Genomic DNA, 23,901 nt, shown 5'->3' on the forward strand with positions numbered 1-23,901 from the left:
GTTAAGTGAAAGAAGCCAGATACAAAAGGTCACATATTGTGTGATTCTATTTATATGAAATATCTACAGTAGATAAATCTACAGAGATAGAACGCCAGTTGGTGGCTGCCAGGGACTGAGGAGAGGGAGGGATGGGAAGAAAATGCTTAATGGGTAAGGAGTTTTACTTTGGAGTGATGGAAACATTTTAGAACTGGATGAAAGTGGTGGTTGCACAACGTTGGGAATGTACTAAATGCCACTGAATTGTTTACTTTAAAATGATCCATTATGTGAGTTTCACCTCAGTAAATTATTTTTTAAAAAGTGTATGAACAGCCATTAAATACAACAGATGTTTGTTACAAAGATGATGGTGATGATAACTGTCCTTTGTTGAGTATTTACTGTAGGCTGGAAGCTTCACATATATTGATCTTAATTCTTATGGCAGCGCTGCAAGATAGGTGTTAGGAACAAGAAAAACAAAGAACTATATTAGTGGGTTTAAAAGAAATCTTTACAGTTTAAAATATTTACTTTGAACCACTTTAAACCTAGTTTATCAATCAAATTAAAAGTGAGCTCTTGAAATCTAATCAAAGACTGGCCAGTAGGGGGCACTCTTGTTACTTACCTTGCTCTGGTTATGTTTAGAGCATCTTAAGTCATAAATTTAGATTTGTTATATGAATTGGATACTTTGGAAATTGCCAGCTTGAAGCATCTGATCCTGAGCTTGCACTTTTTTGAATTCTGTGTTTTATCTTCCAGTTTTCAGTATTGTAAGTGATGACGTTTTTCTGCTGTAGAAAAAGTGTTTGTATTTGTGACCTCATGTATTTGAAGTTTGATATTCTTGATTTAAAAGAAACTATGAAAATTACATTTAAAAATTTAACAAAAATATGTGTTGTACGAAATAGTTTAAATGGGTGATTTGTTTAATAGAAATAGTAAATTAGTTTTTTTTTTTTTAACTTGGAAAAGAATTTCCTTTTTGATAGTCTATGTCTATTTCCTTTTTTTTTTTGGTACCTAGTTCTAAATCATGGTTAAATATAGTCTTTTTGGGTTTGTCAGATGTTGATGTTTTAGGTATGACGGTCCATTGAACACATTATATGAGTGGTTTGCCTCTTTCAGTAGCACTTTGAATTTAAAAACTGGTGGTAATTTTTATGAGGACTCTTAATAACATTTAATAGTTAACATTAATATTTATTCTTAAGCCATTTAGTGACAGCTAATGTTTTGAATTATTTCAGCAATATATATTTTAATTTGGCATAAACTAAGCACTTTTTTGATCATAACCCATTGTAGAAATATATATATTTTGTTATATAATATATAAAACATAACTTTCTTGAAAAAACATTTGCTCTTTCTATGAGAGATGTATTTAGATATTTTAAGTTTTATTGTTTTACTGAAAAAAATGTTGATTGTCAATTGCTAAATTAATTTTACAACTCATTTTATAGCTAGTCGGCTTGAAAAGTCACTAGTGTTAAATGTGGGTGTTTCTTCTATTACATGGAGACCATCGAGTTGTATAAAATTTCACTATAGGAAAGTTAGGGTTTGGGGGAGACTGCTTAAAATATGTGCAACTTTATAACCAGGACAGTTAACAGAAATGATAAATGGTACCTCAGGAGATAACTTGGATAGCCCCAGGGTAGCGGGGCATTGTGACTGGAGGCTGCTCCAGCAGATACTGAAAACTCATAAAAATAATTGAGCAGAAACGCTTGCTTGGCTTGCTGAGACAATGCAGATGGAAGTGGATCTCTGAGCGCAAGAGGACATGCAACGTGCCTTGAACAGAATGCTCAGAGGTGTGCTTCTGTAGGAGGGAGCCCTGCTGCAGGTGCTCACTTTTAATTTTCCTAAAATAGCTGGAAGGATTCCTGTTTATGTAGCAGCCAAGCTGAGGGCATTTTCCCTTCCTACTGAAGGCTGTAATTCTACTTCTGCCCTTTGTTATTCCTTTGCCTAGGAAAAATTGCTTATGAACCAACATAACTTTGATGTAATGATAGTCCTCTATTTACCATGATCATGTATGAGCTAATTCATAATATAAAAACACACTTTATTGCAAAACAAGACTGTATGTGTGTCTTTTGGAGTTGGCCACTTTCATTGTGTTCCATTTCAGCTGCTGTTTTTAGAGTAATCGCCATAGCTGGTAGTGTCAGCTTGACATTTTGATTTCAAAGATCCTGTTATATATAGTCTTGTTCCAAATGTCAAACAGTGACCTTAGAGTCTCTGAATAATAGGCATAAACTGTTACTAGTGCTTTGTTAGAGCATAAGATGATTTTACAGTTTCTTTGTTACTGTCTGTCTGTAAACTCTGTGTGTATTGCTTAAATGAGAGTTTCTCTTGTGTCTAGAGATTACATTTATATTGCCTAATGAAGCAATATATTCATATTTATATATTTATTGATTTCAGGTTATTTGCTGCCTAAGTTTTATACTTACGTGAACTTTGAACTTGATTAGAACTTTGATGACACTGGGTGGGGAAAGGATGTTGATATCTGGCAGATTTTACATATAGGCCAAATCTCAAGGAAAACTATTGCTTAATAGCTTTTAAATGTCCCTCGTTAGTGAATATTTGAAGGGTCAGCAAGTTTCCTAGGTTTAGTGTACTAACTGTACAACTGTAGTAAACAAATAGTTTACTAAATGTTCATGTGGTTGTAATCAGAGTTTCTTGACTGGAGACTAACTTTACTCCCAAGAGACTGACTTTGGAGTACATGGAAGGGCATATTATCGGAGTAGTACTGTTAAGAATATTGATTTGCGTATTGTTTAAGGAGAGTATTGTATTCAGTCTCTTTTATTTTATACAGCACAATTTTGTTGTCTTCAGAAAGCAGACATTGTATTTTAGGAATGTTGCTTTTCTCTCCAAACACAGAGTAGATAATATGGTAATTTGTAGAGTCATTTTTATAACATTTTTTTCTCATTACAATATATTAATACGTACGGTAAATACATATGTTAAATACATATGTTAATAAATACATACAGTAAAACATTTTAAGAATACATAAACATTTGTAGGAAGAAAAAATTCTCTTGTAATTGAATGTCATAGACATACACAGTTGAGATTATACTTGTGTCTTTTGTCTATGTGAGTGTAAACACACACAGTCTTTGTATTACTTTTTTTTTTTTTTTGGATTTTCTACAACTGAAAGTATGTTGAGGAGCAAATTTTTTTTTATTGATGTTTTAATAATTTATAACATTGTGAAATTTTGGGTTGTACATTTTTGTTTGTCCATCGCCATATATATGTCTCCCTTCACCCCTTGTGTCCACCCCTTACCCCCATTGCCCCTGGTAACCACAATACTGTTTTCTCTGTCCATGTGTTGGTTTATAATCCACATATGAGTGAGATCACACAGTGTTTGTCTTTCTCTTTCTGGCTTATTTCACTTAACATAATACCCTCCAGGCCCATCCATGTTGTTACGAATGGGATGATTTTGTCTTTTTTTATGGCTGAGTAGTATTCCGTTGTATATATATACCACGTCTTCTTGATCCAATCGTCAGTCGAGGGACACTTAGGTTGCTTCCCCTTCTTGGCTATAGTGAATAATGCTGCAGTGAACATAGGGGTGCATAAGTCTCTTTGGAGCGTTGATTTCAGGATCGTTGGATAGATTCCCAATAGTGGGATAGCTGGATCATAGGGTATTTCTATTTTTAATTCTTTGAGGAATCTCCATACCGTTTTCCATAGAGGCTGCACCAGTTTGCATTCCCACCAGCTGTGTATGAAGGTTCCTGTTTCTCCACATCCTCTCCAACATTTGTTGTTTTTTGTCTTGGTGATTATAGCCATTCTAACAGGTGTGAGGTGATATCTTAGTGTTGTTTTGATTTGCATTTCCCTGATAATTAGTGATGTTGAACATCTTTTCATGTGCCTATTGGCCATCTGTATATCTTCCTTGGAGAAGTGTCTGTTCATTTCCTCTGCCCATTTTTTGATTGGGTTGTTTGTTTTTTTGTTGTTCAGTTGTGTGAGTTCTTTATATATTATGGAGATTAACCCCTTGTCAGATATATGTTTTGCAAATATTTTCTCCCAGCTGGTGGGTTGTCTGTTCAGAATCATGCAATTCTGGTTCGTTTGTCTTGTAGAATCTCTTTAATCTGATAAAGTCCGACTTGCTTATTTTTTCTTTAGTTTCCCTAGTCTGGGTAGGCACGTCATCCAAAAAGGTTCCTTTATGACCAATGTCAAATAGTGTGTTGCCTATATTTTCTTCTATGAGTTTTATAGTTTCAGGTCTCACATTCAGGTCTTTGATCCATTTTGAGTTGATTTTTGTGAATGGCGATAGCAGATGGTCCACTTTCATTCTTTTGCATGTGGCTGTCCAGTTTTCCCAACACCATTTATTGAAGAGACTTTCCTGTCTCCATTGTATGTTCTTAGCTCCTTTGTTGAAAATTAGCTGTCCGTATATGTGTGGTTTTATTTCTGGACTTTCAATTCTGTTCCATTGATCTGTGTGTCTGTTTTTGTACCAGTACCATGCTGTTTTGATTACTGTTGCTTTGTAGTATGTTTTGAAGTCAGGGATTGAGATGCCTCCAGCTTTCTTCTTTTTTCTTAGGATTGCTTTAGCTATTCGCAGTCTTTTGTTGCCCCATATGAATTTTAGTATTCTTTTTTTATTTCCATGAAGAATGTCATTGGGATTCTGATTGGGATTGCATTGAATCTGTAGATTGCTTTAGGTAATATAGACATTTTAACTATGTTTATTCTTCCAATCCATGTGCATGGGATGTCTTTCCATTTCTTTATGTCATCATCGATTTCTTTCAATAATGTCTTGTAGTTTTCATTGTATAGGTCTTTCAGCTCCTTGGTAAGATTTATTCCTTCATATTTTATTTTTTTGATGCAGTTATAAATGGTATTATCTTTTTGAGCTCTCTTTCTGTTAGTTTGTTATTAGCATACAGAAAAGCAACTGATTTTTGTAGATTGATTTTGTACCCTGCGACTTTGCTGTAGTTGTTGATTATGTCTAATAGTTTTCCAACGGATTCTTTAGGGTTTTCTATATATACAATCATGTCATCTGCAAATAGTGAGAGTTTTACTTCTTCGTTGCCTATTTGGATTCCTTTTATTCCTTTTTCTTGCCTAATTGCTCTGACCAAAACCTCCAGTACTATGTTGAAGAGGAGTGGTGAGAGTGGGCAGCCCTGCCTCATTCCTGTTCTCAAAGGAATGGCTTTCAGTCTTTGCCTGTTGAGTATGATGTTGGCTGTGGGTTTGTCATAAATAGCCTTTATTATGTTGAGGTACTTTCCTTCTATACCCATTTTGTTGAGAGTTTTTATCATAGATGGATGTTGTATCTTGTCAGATGCCTTCTCTACGTCTATTGAGATGACCATGTGGTTTTTATTCTTTGTTTTGTTGATGTGATGTATCACGTTGATTGATTTGCAGAGGTTGAACCATCCCTCTGTCTCTGGTATAAATCCCACTTGGTCATGGTGTATGATCTTTTTAATGTATTGCTGTATTCAGTTTGCCAATATTTTGTTGAGGATTTTTGCATCTATGTTCATCAGCAATATTGGCCTGTAATCTTCCTTCTTTGTATTGTCCTTGTCTGGGTTTGGTATCAGGGTGATGTTGGCCTCGTAGAATGATTTAGGAAGTGTTCTATCTTCCTCTATTTTTTGGAATAGTTTGAGAAGGATGGGTATTAAATCTTCTTTGAATGTGTGGTAAAATTAACCAGAGAAGCCATCTGGTCCTGGACTTTTATTTTTTGGGAGGTTTTTGATTACTATTTCAATCTCTTTACTTGTGATTGGTCTATTTAGATTCTCCATTTCTTCTTGGTTCAGTTTTGGGAAGTTGTATGAGTCTAAGAATTTATCCATTTCTTCTAGATTGTCCAATTTTTTGGCATATAATTTCTCATAGTATTCTCTTATAATCCTTTGTATTTCCATGGTATCCCTTGTAATTTCTCCTCTTTCATTTCTAATTTTATTTACTTGAGCCTTTTCTCTTTTTTTCTTAGTAAGTCTGGCTAAGGGTTTGTCAATTTTGTTTATCTTCTCAAAGAACCAACTCTTTGTTTCATTAATCCTTTCTACTGTTTTTTTGGTCTCAATTTCATTTATTTCTGCTGTGATTCTTATTATTTCTCTCCTGCTGACTTTGGGCTTTGTTTGTTCTTCTTTTTCTAGTTCTGTTAGGTGTAATTTAAGGTTGCTTATTTGGGCTTTTTCTTGTTTGTTAAGGTGGGCTTGTATTGCTATAAGTTTCCCTCTCAGGACTGCTTTTGCTGCATCCCCTATGGTTTGGTATGGCATATTTTCATTTTCATTTGTTTCCGGATAGGTTTTGATTTCTCCTTTAATTTCCTCAGTGATCCATTGGTTGTTCAGTAGCATATTGTTTAATCTCCACATTTTTGTCACTTTCCCAGTTTTTTTTTCTTGGTTGATTTCCAGTTTCATAGCATTATGGTCTGAAAAGATGCTTGTTATGATTTCAATCTTCTTCAATTTATTGAGGCTTGCTTTGTTTCCCAGCATATGGTCTATCCTTGAGAATGTTCCATGTGCACTTGAGAAGAATGTGTAGTCACCTGTTTTTGGATGGAGTGCTCTGTATATATCTACTAGGTCCATCTCGTCCAGTTTTTCATTTAAGTCCACTATTTCTTTATTGACTTTTTGTCTGGATGATCTATCCACTGATATAAGTGGGGTATTAGGATCCCCTGCTATTATTGTGTTGTTGTTAATGTCTCCTTTTTGGTTTGTTAGTAGTTGCTTTATGTACATTGGTGCACCATGTTGGGTGCATATATATTTATAAGTGATATGTCTTCTTGGTGGAGTGTCCCTTTTATCGTTATATATTTCCCTTCTTTGTCTCTCTTAACCTGTTTTATCTTGAAGTCTACTTTGTCTGATATGAGTATGGTAACACCTACTTTCTTTTGTTTGCCATTAGCTTGGAGTATTGTCTTCCATCCTTTCACTCTGTGGATATATTTGTCTTTAGAGCTGAGATGTGTTTCCTGGAGGCGGCATATTGTTGGGTCTTGCTTTTTAATCCATCCTGCCACTCTGTATCTTTTGATTGGAGAGTTCAATCCATTTACATTTAGGGCAATTGTTGATATATGAGGGCTTAATGTTGCTGTTTTGTCACTTATTTTCCGGTTCTTTTGCATTTCCTTTGTTTCTTGTCCCATTTGTTTTGGACTGCCAATTCAGTTTGGTTCTTCTGTCTTTATGACTCTTCTAGTTTTTCTCTTTGTCTATCATATGTGATTTTGTTTTGATTATTTGTTTAGTGGTTACCTTGAGGTTTGTAAAAAATATCTTGTGTATGAGATAGTGCATTATCTGATGGCCTCATATTTCCTAATACTAAGTCAATTCAGTCACTTTCCTCTTCCCCTTCTAAGTCGTTCTTGTTATACCTTATTCTATCTTGTGTTGTGGGTGTGTGTTTACAGTGATGAGGTTATATTTATTTTTGGTGAATTCCTTTCTTTGATCTTTGATTTTGGTATTTAAGTGGTTGCTAACCTATTCCGGTAAAGATCTACTATTTTTCTGATTTTGTCTACCTATTTTTCTCCTTGCTCCGAGCTTTGTATTCCCTTTCTTTTCTTTTTTCAGGCCTGAGGGCTTTCTTGAGTATTTCTTGTCGTGGAGGTCTCCTGGCCATGAACTCCCTTAGCTTTTGTTTATCTGGGAAAGTTACTATTTCTCCATCATATTTGAAGGATATTTTTGCCGGATAGAGTATTCTTGGCTGAGAGTTTTTGTCTTTAAGTATTTTGAATATATCATTCCAGTCTCTCCTTGCCAGTAAAGTTTCTGTTGAGAAATCTGCTGAGAGCCTGATGGGAGTTCCTTTGTACATTATTTTTTGTTTTTGCCTAGCTGCCCTTAATATTTTTTCTTTGTCATTGACTCTGGCTAGCCTTACCACTACATGTCGTGGAGTGGGCCTTTGCCTGTTGACGTATTTAGGTGACCTATTGGCTTCACTTAACTGGTATTTCCTGCTCCTTCCCCAGATTTTGGAAGTTCTCAGCTATTATTTCCTTGAATAGGCTCTCTGTTCCTCTTTCCCTGTCTTCTCTCTCAGGAATACCTGTAATTCTTATGTTACATTTCCTAATAGAGTCAGATATTTCTCGTAGACTTTCTTCATTTCTTTTTAGTGTTACTTCTCTCTCCTCTTCCATCTGGAGCATATCTGTATTCCTATCCTCTATAATGCTAATTCTTTCCTCCATATTGTCAGCTCTGTTCTTTAAAGATCCAGATTCTCCTTTATCTGTCTCCTCCATTGTGTTCTTCATCTCCATCAGTACTGATTGGTTTTTCTTTATGATTTCAATCTCTTTTGTGAAGAAACTCCTAATCTCATTGAATTGTTTGTCTGTGTTGTCTCGTGTGTCATTGAGGTTTTTTATGATAGCTCTTTTGAAATCTCTGTCGTTTAGGTTATGGATCTCTGTGTCTTCAGGGTTGGTTTTTGGGTGCCTGTCATTTTCCTTCTGGTCTGGTGATTTCATGTACCTTTGCATTATGGTTCGTGTATTGGCTTTGTTTTTCCTCATCCTGGGAATATCTGGTTGCAATTTCCACCCGCCGCCACTGCATGGGTGTAAAGGGCTGTGTAATCTGAGCCCCCTGCGCTCTGCCCTGGCTGTTCGCTGTGATCCGCCAGCCACTTGGTCTGGTGTGGTTAGCTGAGCTGCAGTGTCCGGATTGCAGGGGGTGGGCTCTCTCTTTTGCCTGCTGGGTCCCTGGCGTGGGGGCTTCTTGATCGCCCCTCATTATCCGCTCTCCTGGGGTGCTCAGATGTTGAAGAGCTACAGTTTCCCCGCAGAGGGCCGCCCCTCCCCCCTCTCTGGGAGCCACGCGGACCGGGATCAGATGGGGAGGGAGAGGAGTTCTCCTTACCTCTCTTCACTTTCTCCAGTGGCCCAGCCTGTTTCACTCTCAGATGTGCGGCAGTGTGGATCTTTCTGATCTTGCTTTTCACTGTCTAGGAGTCTGTTGTTGGTCTGTGACTGTTCCTTTTGTTGTATCTTATTGGGCGAAGAGTTTACGGGAAAGCTCACTCCGCCATGATGCTGACATCACTCCTGTATTACTGTTCAAAATTTAATATGAGATGAACATTTCCCCATGTTAGTAAATATTCTTTAGAAACATTATTTTAAATGACTACATAAAGTTGTCATACTTTTAGCCATTCTTCTATTGTTAGACATTTAGGATTTTTCAGATTTTTGTCATATGTAATACTGTTGTGGCCATCTTTGTTAATACGTTTTCACATTTCTGATTATTTTCCTATGATAGAGTGCTAAAAAATTGAATATATCAATCAAAGAGGATCAAAGGAATTACAGGAGAGTTTTTTCCCATATAAATTTATATATTCTTAAATGTTTAACATATATTTGTTACTTTGTAATGAGAAAATGTTACAAAAATGATTCTGCATATTACTGTATTATCTATGTTATATTTGGAGAGAAAAGCACCATTGCTAAAAGATAGCCTCTGCCTCCTGAGGGTGGCACAATAGATAAAAGAGATGAATATACCCATCGACACATTGTTTTGTAGAAAGATTGGACCTCTTTAGATGATCATCAGCAATGTGTAAGAATGCCTGTCTCACCTTACCTGTTAATAGAATGTTTAAAAATGTTTTGCCTGGAAAAAAAAATCTTTTGCCTGTTTATGGGTTAAAAAAGTATTATCTTGCTTTAATTTGCATGTCTTTGTTTACATTTTCATGTGTTTATTGGCTATTTGTGTATTAGCTGTGAATTGTGTATTCCTATTGTTAATTTTTCTTGGGGAGAGGAAGGTCTTAGTATTTCATTGACTTATATGGGCTTTTTATATAGTGAGGATAAAATTCTTTCACATTTGCTGTAAATAATTTTTAGTATTTGTAATTTGCTCTTTAGTTTTTTTTTTGTTGATGTCATAATAGTTTATAACATTCTGAAATTTTAATTGTACATTATTGTTTGTCAGTCACCATATAAATGTGTCGCTTCACCCCTTGTGCCCACTCCCCAACCCCCTTCCCCCTGGTAACCACCAAACTGTTCTTTCTGTCCATGTGTTAGTTTATCTTCCACATATGAGTGAAATCATGTGGTGTTTGTCTGTCTCTGTCTGGCTTATTTCACTTAACATAATACCCTCCAGGTCCATCCATGTTGTTGCAAATGGGACGGTTTTGTCTTTTTTATGGCTGAGTAGTATTCCATTGTGTATATGTATATATGTTTATATATAAATATGTATACACATATATATACTACATCTTCTTTATCCAGTCATCAGTTGAGGGACACTTGGGTTGCTTACACTTCTTGGCTATAGTGAATAATGCTGCAGTGAACATAGGGGTGCATAACCTCCTTTGGATTATTGATTTCAGGATCTTTGGGTAAATGCCCAGTAGTGGGATAGCTGGATAGCTTTCTATTTTTAATTTTTTGAGGACTTTCCATATTGTTTTCCATAGAGGCTACACCAGTTTGCATTCCCGCCAGCAGTGAATGAGGGTTCCATTTTCTCCACAGCCTCTCCAACATTTGTAATTTTTTATCTTGGTGGTTATAGCCATTCTAACGGGTGTAAGGTGATATATTAGAGTTGTTTTGATTTGCATTTCCCTGATAATTGGTAATGTTGAACATCTTTTCCTGTGCCTATTGGCCATCTGTCTGTCTTCCTTGGAATAATGTCTGTTCATATCCTCTGCCCATTTTTTGATTGGGTTGTTTGTTTTTTTGTTGTTCAGTTGTGTGAGTTCTTTATGTATTGTGGAGATTAACCCCTTGTCAGATATATGATTTGCAAATATTTCTCTCTCAGCTGGTGGGTTGTCTTTTTGTTTTGATTGTGGTTTCATTTGCCTTGCAGAAGCTATTTAGTCTGAGGAAGTCCCACTTGTTTATTTTTTCTTTTGTTTCCCTTGTCCAAGTAGACATGGAATTTGAAAAGATCCCTCTATGACCGGTGTCAAAGAGTGTACTGCCTATGTTTTCTTCCAGGAGTTTTATAGTTTCAGGTCTTACCTTCAAGTCTTTGATCCATTTTGAGTTAATTTTTGTGTATCTTGAAAGAAAATGGTCTACTTTCATCTTTTGCATGTGGCTGTCCAGTTTTCCCAACACCGTTTATTAAAGACACTTTCCTTTCTCCATTGTATGTTCTTAACTCCTTTGTCAAAGATTAGCTGTCCGTATATGTGTGGTTTTATTTCTGGGCTTTCAGTTCTGTTCCATTGATCTGTGTGTCTGTTTTTGTACCAGTACCATGCTGTTTAAATTATTAGCTTTGTAGTATATTTTGAAGTCAGGGATTGAGATGCCTCCAGCTTTGTTCTTTTTTCTTAGGATTGCTTTAGCTATTCGGTGTCTTTTGTTGCCCCATATGAATTTTGGTATTCTTTGTTCTATTTCTGTGAAGAATGTCCTTGGGATTCTGATTGGGATTGCATGGAATCTGTAGATTGCTTTAGGTGGTATGGACATTTTAACAGTATTTATTCTTCCAATCCATGTGCATGAGATATCTTTCCATTTCTTTATGTCATCATTGATTTCTTTCAATAAAGTCTTATAGTTTTCCTTGTATAGGTTTTTCACCTTCTTGGTTAAATATATTCCTAGATATTTTATTCTTTTTATTGGGATTGTAAATGGGATTGTCTCCTCGAGTTCTCTTTCTGTTAGTTCGTTAATAGAGTTTGTAAATGCAACTGATTTTTGTAAGTTGATTTTGTACCCTGCAACTTTGCTGTAGTTGTTGATTATTTCTAATAGTTTTCTGGTGGATTCTTTGGGGTTTTCTATATATAAAATTATGTCTGCAAACAGCAAGAATTTCACTTTCTTCATTGTCTATTTGAACTCCTTGTTTTCCTTTTTCTTACCTAATTGCTCTGGCCACAACCTCCAGTACTATGTTGAATAAGAGTGGTGAGAGTGAGCACCCTTGTATTGCTCCTGTTCTCAGAGGAGTGGCTTTCAGTTTTTCCCTGTTGAGTATGATGTTGGCTGTGTGTTTGTTGTATGTGGCCTTTATTATGTTGAGGTACTTTCCTTATATACCCATTTTATTGAGAGTTTTTATCATAAATGGATGTTGGATCTTGTCACATGCTTTCTCTGCATCTATTGAGATGATCATGTGGTTTTTGTTCCTTGTTCTGTTAATGTGGTATATCACATTCATTGACTGGTGAATGTTGAACCATCCCTGTGTCCCTGGTATAAATCCCACTTGATCATGGTGTATGATCTTTTTAATGTACTGCTGTATTCAGTTTGCCAATAGTTTGTTGAGGATTTTTGCATCTATGTTCATCAGGGGTATTAGTCTGTAGTTTTCCTTCTTAGTATTGTCTTTGTTTGGTTTTCATATCAGGGTGATGCTGGCTTCGTAGAATGTGTTAGGAAGTGTTCCATCTTCCTCTATTTTTTGGAATAGTTTGAGAAGGATGGGTATTACATCTTCTTTGAATGTTTGGTAAAATTCTCCAGAGAAGCCATCTGGTCCTGGACTTTTATTTTTTGGGGGGATTTTGATTATTGTTTCACCCTCTTTACTTGTGATTGGTCTATTTAGATTCTCTATTTCTTCTTGATTCAGTTTTGGGATGTTGTATGAGTCTAAGAATCCATTTCTTCTAGATTGTCCAATTTGTTGGCATATGGTTTTTCATAATATTCTCCTATAATTCTTTGTATTTCTGTGGTATCCATTGTAATTTCCCCTCTTTCATTTCTGAGTTTATTTATTTGAGCCTTCTCTCTTTTTTCCTTAGTGAGTCTGGCTAAGGGTTTGTCAATTTTGTGTATCTTCTCAAAGACCCAGCTCTTTGTTTCATTGATCCTTTCTAATGTTTTTTTGGTTTCAATTTCATTTATTTCTGCTCTAATTTTTATTATTTCCCTCCTTCTGCTGACTTTGGGCTTTGTGTGTTCTTCTTTTTCTAATTCTGTTAGGTGTAGCTTAAGGTTGCTTATTTGGGCTTTTTCTTGTTTGTTAAGGTGAGCCTGCATTGCTATGAGTTTCCCTCTCAGGGCCACTTTTACTGCATCCCGTATGAGTTGGTGTGGTGTATTTTCATTTTCATTTGTCTCTAGATATTTTTTGATCTCTCCTTTAATTTCTTCAGTGATCCATTGGTTGTTCAGTAGCATGTTGTTCAGTCTCAACATCTTCGTCCCTTTCCCAGTTTCTTTCTTGTCATTGATTTCTAGTTTCATAGCATTATGTTTGGAGAAGATGCTTGTTATGATTTCAATCTTATTAAATTTATAGACGCTTGCCTTGTTTCCCAACATATGGTCTACACTTGAGAGTGTTCCATGTGTGCTTGAGAAGAATGTGTAATCTGGTGTGTTTGGATAGGGTGCTCTCTATATATCTATTATGTCCATCTCGTCTAGTTTTTCGTTTAAGTCCACTATTTCCTTATTGACTTTCTGTCTGCATGATCTATCCATTCATGTAAGTTTGGTGTTAAGATTCCTTTCTATGATTGTGTTATTGTCAAAATTTCCTTTTAGGTTTGTTAATAGTTGCTTTATGTACTGTGGTGCTCCTGTGTTGGTTGCATATATATTCATAAGTGATATGGCTTCTTGGTGGAGTGTCCCTTTTATCATTATGTATTTCCCCTCTTTGTCTCTTATTACCTGTGTTATCTTGAAGTCTACTTTGTCTAAGTATGGCAACACCTGCTTTTTTCTGTGTGTGTGTGAGGAAGATCGGCCCTGAGCTAACATCTGCCAGTCCTCCTCTTTTTGCTGAGGAAGACTGGCCCTGGGTTAACATCCGTGCCCATCTTCCTCCACTTTATATGGGACACCGCCACAGCATGGCTTGCCAAGCGGTGTGTCAGTGCGTGCCCGGGATCCAAACCGGCGAACCCTGGGGCGCCGCAGCGTAACGCACGCACTCAACCGCTTGCGCCACCAGGCTGGCCCCAACACCTGCTTTCTTTTGTTTGCCATTAGCTTGGAGTATTGTCTTCCATCCTTTCACTCTGAGCCTGTATTTGTCTTTAGAGCTGAGATGTGTTTCCTGGAGGCAGCATATTGTTGGATCTTGTTTTTTAATCCATCCCGCCACTCTGTGTCTTTTCATTGGAGAATTCAATCCATTTATTTATGTATGTATGTATGTGAAGATCAGCCCTGAGCTAACATCCGCTCCAATCCTCCTCTTTTTGCTTAGGAAGACTGGCCCTGGGCTAACATCTGTGCCAATCTTCTTCCACTTTATATGGGATGCCGCCACAGCATAGCCTGACAAGCGGTGCCAGGGTGCGCGGCCAGGATCGAACCCGGGCTGCCAGCAGCGGAGCGCACACTTAACCGCTACTCCACAGGGCCGGCCCCTCAATCCATTTAAATTTGCAGTGATTATCCATATATGAGCCCTTAGTGTTGCTACTTTATCGCTCATTTTCCGGTTCTTTTCATTTCCTTTGTTTCTTGTCCTGTGTGTTTCAGACTACCAATTCAGTTTGGTCGTTCTGTATGATGATTTTCTTAGTTTTCTCTTTATTTATCGTATGTGCCTCTGTTCTGATTATTTGTTTGGTGGTTACCATGAGGTTGTATAAAAAAATCTCGTAAATGAGATGGTCCATTTTCTCATGGTCTCTCATTTTCTTAGACCAGGTTGATTCCATCCGTTTCCTCTTCCCCTTCTAAGTTTTTTTTGTTACAACTTATTCCATCTTGTGTTGTGAGTTTTGTGTTTAAAGTGATGAGATTATATTTATTTTTGGTGTTTTCCTTCCCTTAATCTTTGGTGTTATAATTAAGTGTTTGTTAACATTCTGATAGAGAGCTGCAATTTTTCTGATTTTGTCTACCTATTTTTCTCCTTGCTCAAAGCTTTGTATCCCTTTTCTCTTTTATTTCAGGCATGAGGGCCTTGAACGTTTCTTATAGTGGGGGTCTTGTGGCAGTGAACTCCCTTAGCTTTTGTTTATCTGCGATAGCTATTATTTCTCCATCATATCTGAAGGATATTTTCACTGGATAGAGTATTCTTGGCTAAAAGTTTTTGTCTTTCAGAATTTTGAATATATCATTCCACTCTTGCCTAGTCTGTAAACTTGCTGCTGAGAAATCAGCTGAGAGCCTGATATGACTTTCTTTGTGCGTTATTTGCTTTTGCCTTGGTGCCCTTAATGTTTTTTCTTTATTATTGATTTTTGCCAGCTTTACTACTATATGTCTTGGAGAGGGTCTTTTCGTGTTGATATATTTAGGAGATCTGTTGATTTCATTCACTTGTATTTCCCGCTTCTTCCCCAGGTTTGGGAAGTTCTCAGCTATTATTTCTTTGAGCAAGCTCTCTGCTCCTTTTTCTCTCTCTTCTCCCTCTGGAATACCTATAATCCTTATGTTGCATTTCCTAATTGAATTGGATATTTCTCGAAGAATTTCCTGAATTCTTTTTAGTCTTAATTCTCTTTCCTACTCCATCTGGAGCATTTCTGCATTCCTAGCCTCAGTACTGCTAATTCTTTCCTCCATATTGTCAGCTTTGTTCTTTAAAGATTCCAGGTTTTTCTTTATCTCCTCCATTGTATTTTTCATCTCCAACATTTCTGATTGGTTTTCCTTTATAGTTTCAGTTTCTTTTGTGAAAAGGTTCCTGATTTCATTGAATTGTCTATCTGTGTTTTCTTGTAGTTAATTGAGCTTTTTTATGATAGCTATTTTGAATTATCTGTCGTTTAGGTTATAAATTTCTGTGCCTTAAGGATTGATATCTGGGTGCTTGTCATTTTCCTTCTGGTCTCAAGATTAAATATATTTTTGCATAGTGCTTGAGGGTGTGGGCTTATTTTTCCTCATTCTGAAAATATCTGGGTGCGGCTTCCACCTGCCATCACTGGGTGGGGGCCAAGGGCCGTGTATTCTGAGCCTGCCATGATCTGCAGGCGCTCTGACTGACTGGCTGTGCTGGTGCTCTGGGCAGGGAGAGGTGTCTTTCTTCCATCTGCCCGATCCCAGGGGCTTCTTGTTCTTCCCTCGCTATCTACTCTCCTGGGGTGGTAGCTTGGTGCAGACACTCCTGCAACAGGTCAGTCCCCTCCATATGGGTATTTCCCACGGGTTGTGAGAGAACTTACAAAGTGCGAGTTTTCCTGTGGAGGTCCGCCCCTCCCGCCTCTCTCAGAGAGCTGTGTGGTCCTGGTCCCAGGGTTACTGTCCTTGGGGAAGGACAGAGTTCTCCTTACCTCCCTCCACTTCCTCTGGGGGTACCAGCACCTCCACTTTCAGATGTAAGGGTGTGTGGGTCTCTGAGATGTCTTTTGTGTTGTCTGAATGTCCTCTGTTGGTTTATGAATGTCCTTTTTGTTGTATCTTAGAGTGGGTGAGTCTAAGGGGGAAAACTCACTCTGCCATGACGCTGACGTCACTCTCTAGTTTTTATTTTTTCATATACACTGTTCTAAGCAGTAAAATGCACCACACTTTTCTTTATAATTTCTTACATTTCTTTTTTGTTTAGAAAGCCCTTCTCTGTCTGCATATCATTAAATATGTCTATATTTTCTTTTAGTTCTTTAATTTGCCTGGAGTTTATTTTATAATTTTGTGTGAGAAGAACATATTTATTTTGATGTTTTCCTAATAATTGAAAAGCTTTCTAAACGGTGTGTGGTGAAGATCAGTCCCTTTTCTGTAGGTTTGTGGCATTTCCTTTTTCTTTATTAAGTGCTTCATTATTGTAAGACCTCTTCCATTGATTTATTTGTTCATATTCTTTTTCCAGCACTACATTGATTTGATTATTACAGTTTTATAATTTGTATTAATGGCTGGTTTGGCATTGAAAACAGTTTCCTTCAACTATGATTATTTTTGCCATTCTCAACTCTTTATTCTTATGTGCTGCCAGGTATTTTCACCCCGCTCTTCTTATGTGCCAGCTGCCTCAGGTCTCAGCTTATATGTTACTTCTTCAAAGGGACCTTCCCTAACCACTGTATCTAAAGTAGGACAGCCTGCTCTTCATCTGCCTTATTATCCTATTTCTTCAGTAGCATTAATCGCAATCAGTAAATAACATGCTTGGCGTTTTGTTTACTGTTTCTTTCATTGGAATATCAGTTCCATGATGGTATCTTGTTTTTGTTGCTTACTACTGTATCTCTAGCGCCTGACGTGTAGTAAACACTCAATGAATATTTTTTGGCTTACTGAATAAATTCCAAATGAACTTTGGAAACATTTTTTCTAACTCAACCACAATCAGTGTTGTGTCAAACCTACAAACTATTTTGGAAATATTTTCAAGTATGGCTTATTTCTCTGTTGATTGAAACCTTGTTACATTTTCCAGCAAAGTTTTATAGTTTACTTCATTTGTCACACACATTTTTTGTCAAGGTTACTACTGTGTAATTTGTAAGGTTTTTTTCCTACTTTGAGTGAAATTTTTTTCCCATCATATTTTTTGAGTAATTAAAAAAATGCAATCTCAAACTTAGAGAAAAGGTCCACAAACAAAGACCTCTTCCTATATAACCATAATCCAACCATCAAATTCAGAATATTAATACAGTACTACCATCTAAACTTCAGACTGTTCAAATTTCATCAGTAGTCCTAATAATGATCTTTATAGAAAAAGCTTCAGTTCAGAGTCACAAGTTGCATGTCTCTTTCAATCTAGGACAGTTTCTCAGTCTTTCAGGACCTTGATACTTTAAAGATTATAGACCAGTAATTTTATGGGCTCTACTTCAGTTTGAATTTGTCTTATGTTTCCTTATGATATATTCAGGTTGTGTATTATTGGAAAGAATATCACCGAAGTTATGCTTTATTCTTGTCATTGCATCCTGTCACGTGACACATGATTTTGATTTGTCCCATTACTAATGACGATCTCTTTCATCTGTTGATTAAGGTCATGTCTGTCAGGCTTCTCCATGTGCAGTTGCTCTTTCCCTTTGTAATTAATAAATATTTTGTGAGGAGATACTTTGAGACTAAATAAATATCACAGTTCTCATCAAACTATCAATTTATTTATATCTATGTGGATTTATGGGTTCCTGTTTTTTTCAGTTGGTTGTATATAACCATCATTATTCATTTTGATCCTCAGTTTGTCCCAGAATTGGCCAGTTGGAGCCCATTCAATCTTGTTCCTATGTCTATTTGACATCTTCCCATTATTCTTTGATTTCTTTCAGGCCTAACAGAAGATTCGAGACTCACCTTGTGCTTTCCATGCCTCAGCCTGGAATCAGCTACTTTTTTAAGGAGGCTTGGTTCCTTTCTGTGGAAAATGTTTAGAAACCAAGATCTGAACTTCAGATGTGCTCATTGCTATTGAGATTTTCTGCTCCCGGTCCCTCTCAGTGGACAGAGCTAGGGACTATCTGTGCGTGTGTGTGTGTGTGTGCGCACGCTCGCAGGAATATTCATACTTATACATATACATTTACACACATATTATAATATATTTATCTCTCTGTATTGAAAACCGTGAGTTCACACTGACACTTTCAATTCCAGTCCAACACCACAGGATTCATTTCTAGTTTTTTTTTTTTTTTTTTTACTTTCTATGTTTGTAATTCCCTTTTCCTACAGTGAGAAACTTGTGTGCCATTTTTCTTAATGTATTTGCGTTTTATCAGTTTCTTTCTGTGTGACAGTCTCCCATCACTGCTGAGGCGTTCACCCCAGTGTGTCTGAATGTTATACCACAAACTATTCATTTTATCAACAGCAACAACAAAATTTAAAATTGCTAACACAATGAGTTTTAAATATTATAAAGCTGAGATATTAAGTATTTTTCACTGAGTGGGCAGTTTCCCCTTACTAGTGCATATGTATAGCTATATGCTTTTTCTTTTTTTATAGTGCAGCTATAATGAAGGAAACTAAGGATTTAAAATTGCTTGAGTGAGGAAAGGAAGTACTGTTCTAGGTTTTATTAACTCAGGTCTTTAACATATCATTAGCTTTTCTTTTCAGACTTTTCCTCCTCCTAAATATTTTGTTGTAGTTGGTGGCTTTGTGGCTAACTCTAATAAATTTCTTTACTCAAATGCTTAAAGGAAGATAACTGAGCTGCTGTTACTCCTGCAATTTGGTGTTTATTGATATTTCTTATTATTTTTGTCTTTGAGGATAAAGGGTTAATTGCACTAGGGCCAGTGTCATTACTGCTATTGAAGCACCATAGTCTCATATTCAGCTATTTTTTGTTTGCTTAAGATTGCAACTGTGTGAACAGTGAAGAAAAGAGTTAAGCTGCATTAAAATCACATACGGATTTCTTTTTCATGAAAAATAAGGTTGGTTAATAAGGTTAAAAAAAAAAATAAGGTTGGGGTGCCGGCCCCGTGGCTTAGTGGTTAAGTGCACGCTAAGTAGTGTGCGGTTAAGTAGCCACTCTGCTACTGGCGACCCGGGTTCGGATCCCAGGCGCACACTGATGCACCGCTTCTCTGGCCATGCTGAGGTGGAGTCCCACATACAGCAACTAGAAGGATGTGCAACTATGACATACAACTAGAAAAAGGAGGAGGATTGGCAATAGATATTAGCTCAGAACAGGTCTTCCTCAGCAAAAAGAGGAGGATTGGCATGGATGTTAGCTCTGGGCTGATCTTCTCAAAAAAAAAAAAAGAAACATTCAGAGACTAAAAAATAGCCTTTGGAAATTAAAAAAAATAAAAATAAGGTTGGTTAATATTCAGATTACTTGTAGTTTTCTTTTTGATATGCCTACATGAAGGAAAATGCTAAGTAGAGCATCAAAAAAATCTCACCACCCTTTTCTCATTGAAATTAGTACCTTTAAAAACTTTCTTTTAATATCCCTTTCTTATGCGATTGTTTATAGTTAATTATTTTTCATGTCATCATTGTGTCTGGTCCTCTTTGTGGTAATTATCCCACATACTCTTCAGTTTTAGTCTCTTGAGCAGTTGCCCCTCTGGTGCAGCTGAAAATTCTCAGGAACACTTAGCTTGAAACTCTGTGGCACAGACATCCTAGTAGTTGGTCTTAAAATGGGACGAAGGTTTTACAGAGCCTCTCAGATTTTGTGTCCCAGCCGCTGGCTGTCTTTTTCATTTAGGACATAATCAAATATGTATTGTGTAATATCCTTTTTTAACTACAATTTTGGAATTTACATTCTTAAATAATATTGTTGGTTCTCTTAAACAATAGTATTTGCTAGTGAGAATTTTCAGAGGCAGATCAATCAGCCAATAATAAGACAGGCTGTAGTTTTTAAAGGCTTTAATTGTATCTTTCTTTTTATTTACTTTAAAATTGTGTGCTTGAATTGTTCTCTAGATTCTTATGACAGTGTATGAAGGAAATTTTGAGCAATTAAATAGGAGCTGATGGTCGATCAATAGTTGTCTTCATTTTAACAGCTCACTTAATAATAATGAGGAACATGAGAACTGGATTTGGAAGATTTGGCATGAAAGAAAATGACTTCTGAAAGGTTGATTGGTTTATTTGTGCTTATACTGGTAAGTAAAGAAATACAGTGTTGATAAGGACATTCCTCTGTTGGACAAATTTGTGGTAATAAATGGGTTACTTTCAGTTTTCTGTGCTGTGGTATATTATACAATGATTCCATTATAAGTGTGTGTATGTATTTTAAACATTTATAGATGATATGGGCCATGTGTTTTGTCTCTAGCTTCTAATTTTCTCTTGTACTTTTTTTTTTTTTATAATTTTATTTATTTTATTTTTCCCCCAAAGCCGCAGTAGATAGTTGTATGTCATAGTTGCACATTCTTCCAGTTGCTGTATGTGGGATGCGGCCCCAGCATGGCCGGAGAAACGGTGCGTCCGTGCTCGCCCGGGATCCGAATCCGGGCCGCCAGCAGCAGAGCGCGCGCACTCAACCGCTAAGCCATGGGGGCCGGCCCTCTCTTGTACTTTTTGAAGAAGAGTTCCATTTTTCAGTAGATAAACAAAGCTAATTGATTCGTAACCATTATTCTAAAGTAATTTTTATAAATTGTAAGTTCATCTTGGGGATTATGTTATCAGATGGGTTGTTTTGTTCTTATTTCTCATATATTTTACTTTGGTGAAGAATTGTAAGCTATAATCTAAATGATTTGAAGGGACTATTGAGATGATCCAGTCAGGGGTTTTTCAAAAATTTTTTTAAAAAGCTGCAGACCCCTTTTTTCAGACAAATTTTATTCTGGTATATAAACAAAACTTATTTTAAGACATAAAATAAAAAAGAAGGCAGAGTTGTTCTAATTGAGACAGGCCTGGGGAGCCCAGGTCCCCCAGTATTGGCCTGCCAGGCATTCCCTGAAGATGCGCTCCAGAACCCCTAGGGCTTTACAGAGCCTGATTCGAAAAGCTACTAAGCAAACCTTTTGGTTTTACAAACAACAGCAGCAACAACAGTGACTACCGTTTATTGATTATTTACAATGTAATAGGTGCTGTCTCTCTACATTATTGCTAATTATTATAATAACCCTGCAGGTTAAGTTTCATATATATAGCATAGATTAATAAATTAATGCTCAGAGTATTTAAATCGCTTTGCTAAAAATGAAGTTAACCTGATGGAACCAGGAATTGAACCCAGAGCCAAATCTTTCTTGGTCTGTGTTCTCCCCTTAACCTAGAGAAAGGGTCTTACCGCTTTTAATTTCTGTGACACTGTTTTTTCGTGATTTCCATCCAGTTCCCTGACTGCTTCTCTTGTCTCCTTTGCCAGCCTCTCATAGTGTACCTGCCATTTAATGTAGGATCAATCCTATGACTGTCTCCTCCTACTCTATTTTCTTTTCCTAGAGAGGCTCATTCACTTATTATGAGTGGCTTCAGTTAACATCTGTGTATCAGAGCCTCCGCATTTATATCTTTAGCTCATATCATTCCTCCAAGCTCCAGACCCACATAGCCAATTAATTGCTCACTTGAAACATTTTCTCAACATCTCAAAGGCACCTAAAATTCATCTCATGATCTCTCCTCAATTCTGGTCCTTCTTATTTTTTCCCGATTTGTTTATGGCACCACACACTTATCTAGGATGTTTAAGTCAGAAACTTCAGAATGTTCCTTGATTCCCTCATTTCCCACCTTGCCGTCAAATCTTGGTGATTTTTTTTGTCTTAAGTATTTCACTAAGCCCATCCATTTTTCCACCCCTGCTACCATTATCTTAGTTCGATCATCATCATTGTTAGCTTAGATTATTGTAACAGTCTCTCATTTTCTCCAGGTCTTTCTCTTTTCCCCTAATGTGCAGCAACATTGCAGTCAGTTTTAGATTTTAAAAATGCACGTGATGTTTGAATTCTGGCTCCCCACTCACTAGTTATGTGACCTTGGGCAAGTTGCTAAGTCTCTCCAAACCTTAGTTTCCTCATCTGTAAAATGGTTATAGTAATTCTTACTTCATGTGATTGTTGTAAGAGTTAAGTGAGGTAATGTGTGCCTGGCATGTGGTAAGCACTTGATAAATATTAGTAATGATGATGGGGGTGATAATATTCTGCTCAAAAGTTTTCAGTGGCTTCCTACTACACTTAAAGTCCATTAAAACTCTTGCCACACTTCCTTAAAGTCATTTGTGCTTCAGTCTCCTTAATTCCTCAAATGTGCCATACACCCTCCTTCCTCAGGGTCTTCACATAAGTTGTCCTCTCTTCATGTCTTTATGTCTCTTCATGTCGTTAAATAGCTAACAGAAGTTAATTCATTCCTCAAATCTCATTCAGCCCCCTAATCACTTTCTTGGGTAAACTTTCCCTGAACCTCCCAAGGTGGGTCAGGTCTTTTTGTTATGTATTCTCTTACTACCTTGAATTTGCAACTTTTATCCCTATTGGCAATTATAATTGTGTGTGTATGTGTTTATGTGGGTATGTATATGTATATTGTGTGTGTGTGTATATGTATTTTTTGTTTTTTGGTTTTTTTTAGATTCCACATATAAGTGAGATCATATGGTATTTGTCTTTCTCTGTCTGACTTATTTCGCTTAGCATAATGCCCTCAAGGTCCATCCATGTTGTTGTATATGGAAAGATTTCATTCTTTTTATGGCCGAAGTTTCTGTTGTGTGTATGTGTATGTGTGTATGTATATATATTTGTTACATTTTCTTCATCCATTCATCCATTGATGGACATTTAGGTTGTTTTCATATCTTGGCTATTGTAAATAATGCTGCAGTGAATATAGGGGTGCGTATATCTTTTTGAGTTAATGTTTTTGTTTTCTTTGGATAAATACCCAGAAATGAAATTGCTGGATCATATGGTAGCTGTATTTTTAATTTTTTGAGGAACCGCCATGCTGTTTTCCATAGTGACTGCACCAATTTACGTTCTCAAAGACATTATGTTGAGTAGGAAAAACAAGTTGCAAAGAGAACCATGTGCAAATGACATCATTTATGTGAATTTTAAACAAACAGTAGTGAGAGAGAGATTGATCTGAAGCAAATAAGGCAAATTGTTGACAGTGATTTCCTTACTTTGTCGTATGTTTGAATGAGTTTATAACCCCAAGCTTCTGCTTTCTTCTCTTACTTTTTTAAGAATGCAAGTTAACAATTGAATTAGGTGATAGAGGGTACTACAAAGCATGTTAGAATTGGAAGCGTTCTTCAAAATCAACTAAATTATCTTCTTTTAAGGGAAGTTGTTCCTACTTGTTAAGAAATTGTTTTGAATATTTATTTGTTTTTCTCTTTGTTTTACTTTTTCTCTTTTAATAGTCTTTTTTTGTAGAGATATAGT

General features: G+C 36.6%; 1 protein-coding gene across 14 annotated transcripts in view; it reads left to right on the plus strand.

The window, feature by feature from the left end:
• Positions 1-23,901, plus strand: part of ERC1 (ELKS/RAB6-interacting/CAST family member 1) — a 544,778-nt gene that overhangs the window by 64,336 nt on the left and 456,541 nt on the right. The window contains exon 2 of one of the 14 annotated variants that reach the window (XM_058559117.1): positions 20,536-20,637. The exons of the other annotated variants lie outside the window; for them this stretch is intronic. Coding sequence (XP_058415100.1) covers positions 20,596-20,637 — 42 coding nt within the window. The 5' untranslated portion in view covers positions 20,536-20,595. The remainder of the gene's footprint in view (positions 1-20,535; positions 20,638-23,901) is intronic. 14 annotated transcript variants of the gene reach the window in all.

The sequence above is a fragment of the Diceros bicornis genome, chromosome 17, assembly GCF_020826845.1.
Source record: "Diceros bicornis minor isolate mBicDic1 chromosome 17, mDicBic1.mat.cur, whole genome shotgun sequence".
Lineage (NCBI taxonomy): Eukaryota > Metazoa > Chordata > Mammalia > Perissodactyla > Rhinocerotidae > Diceros > Diceros bicornis.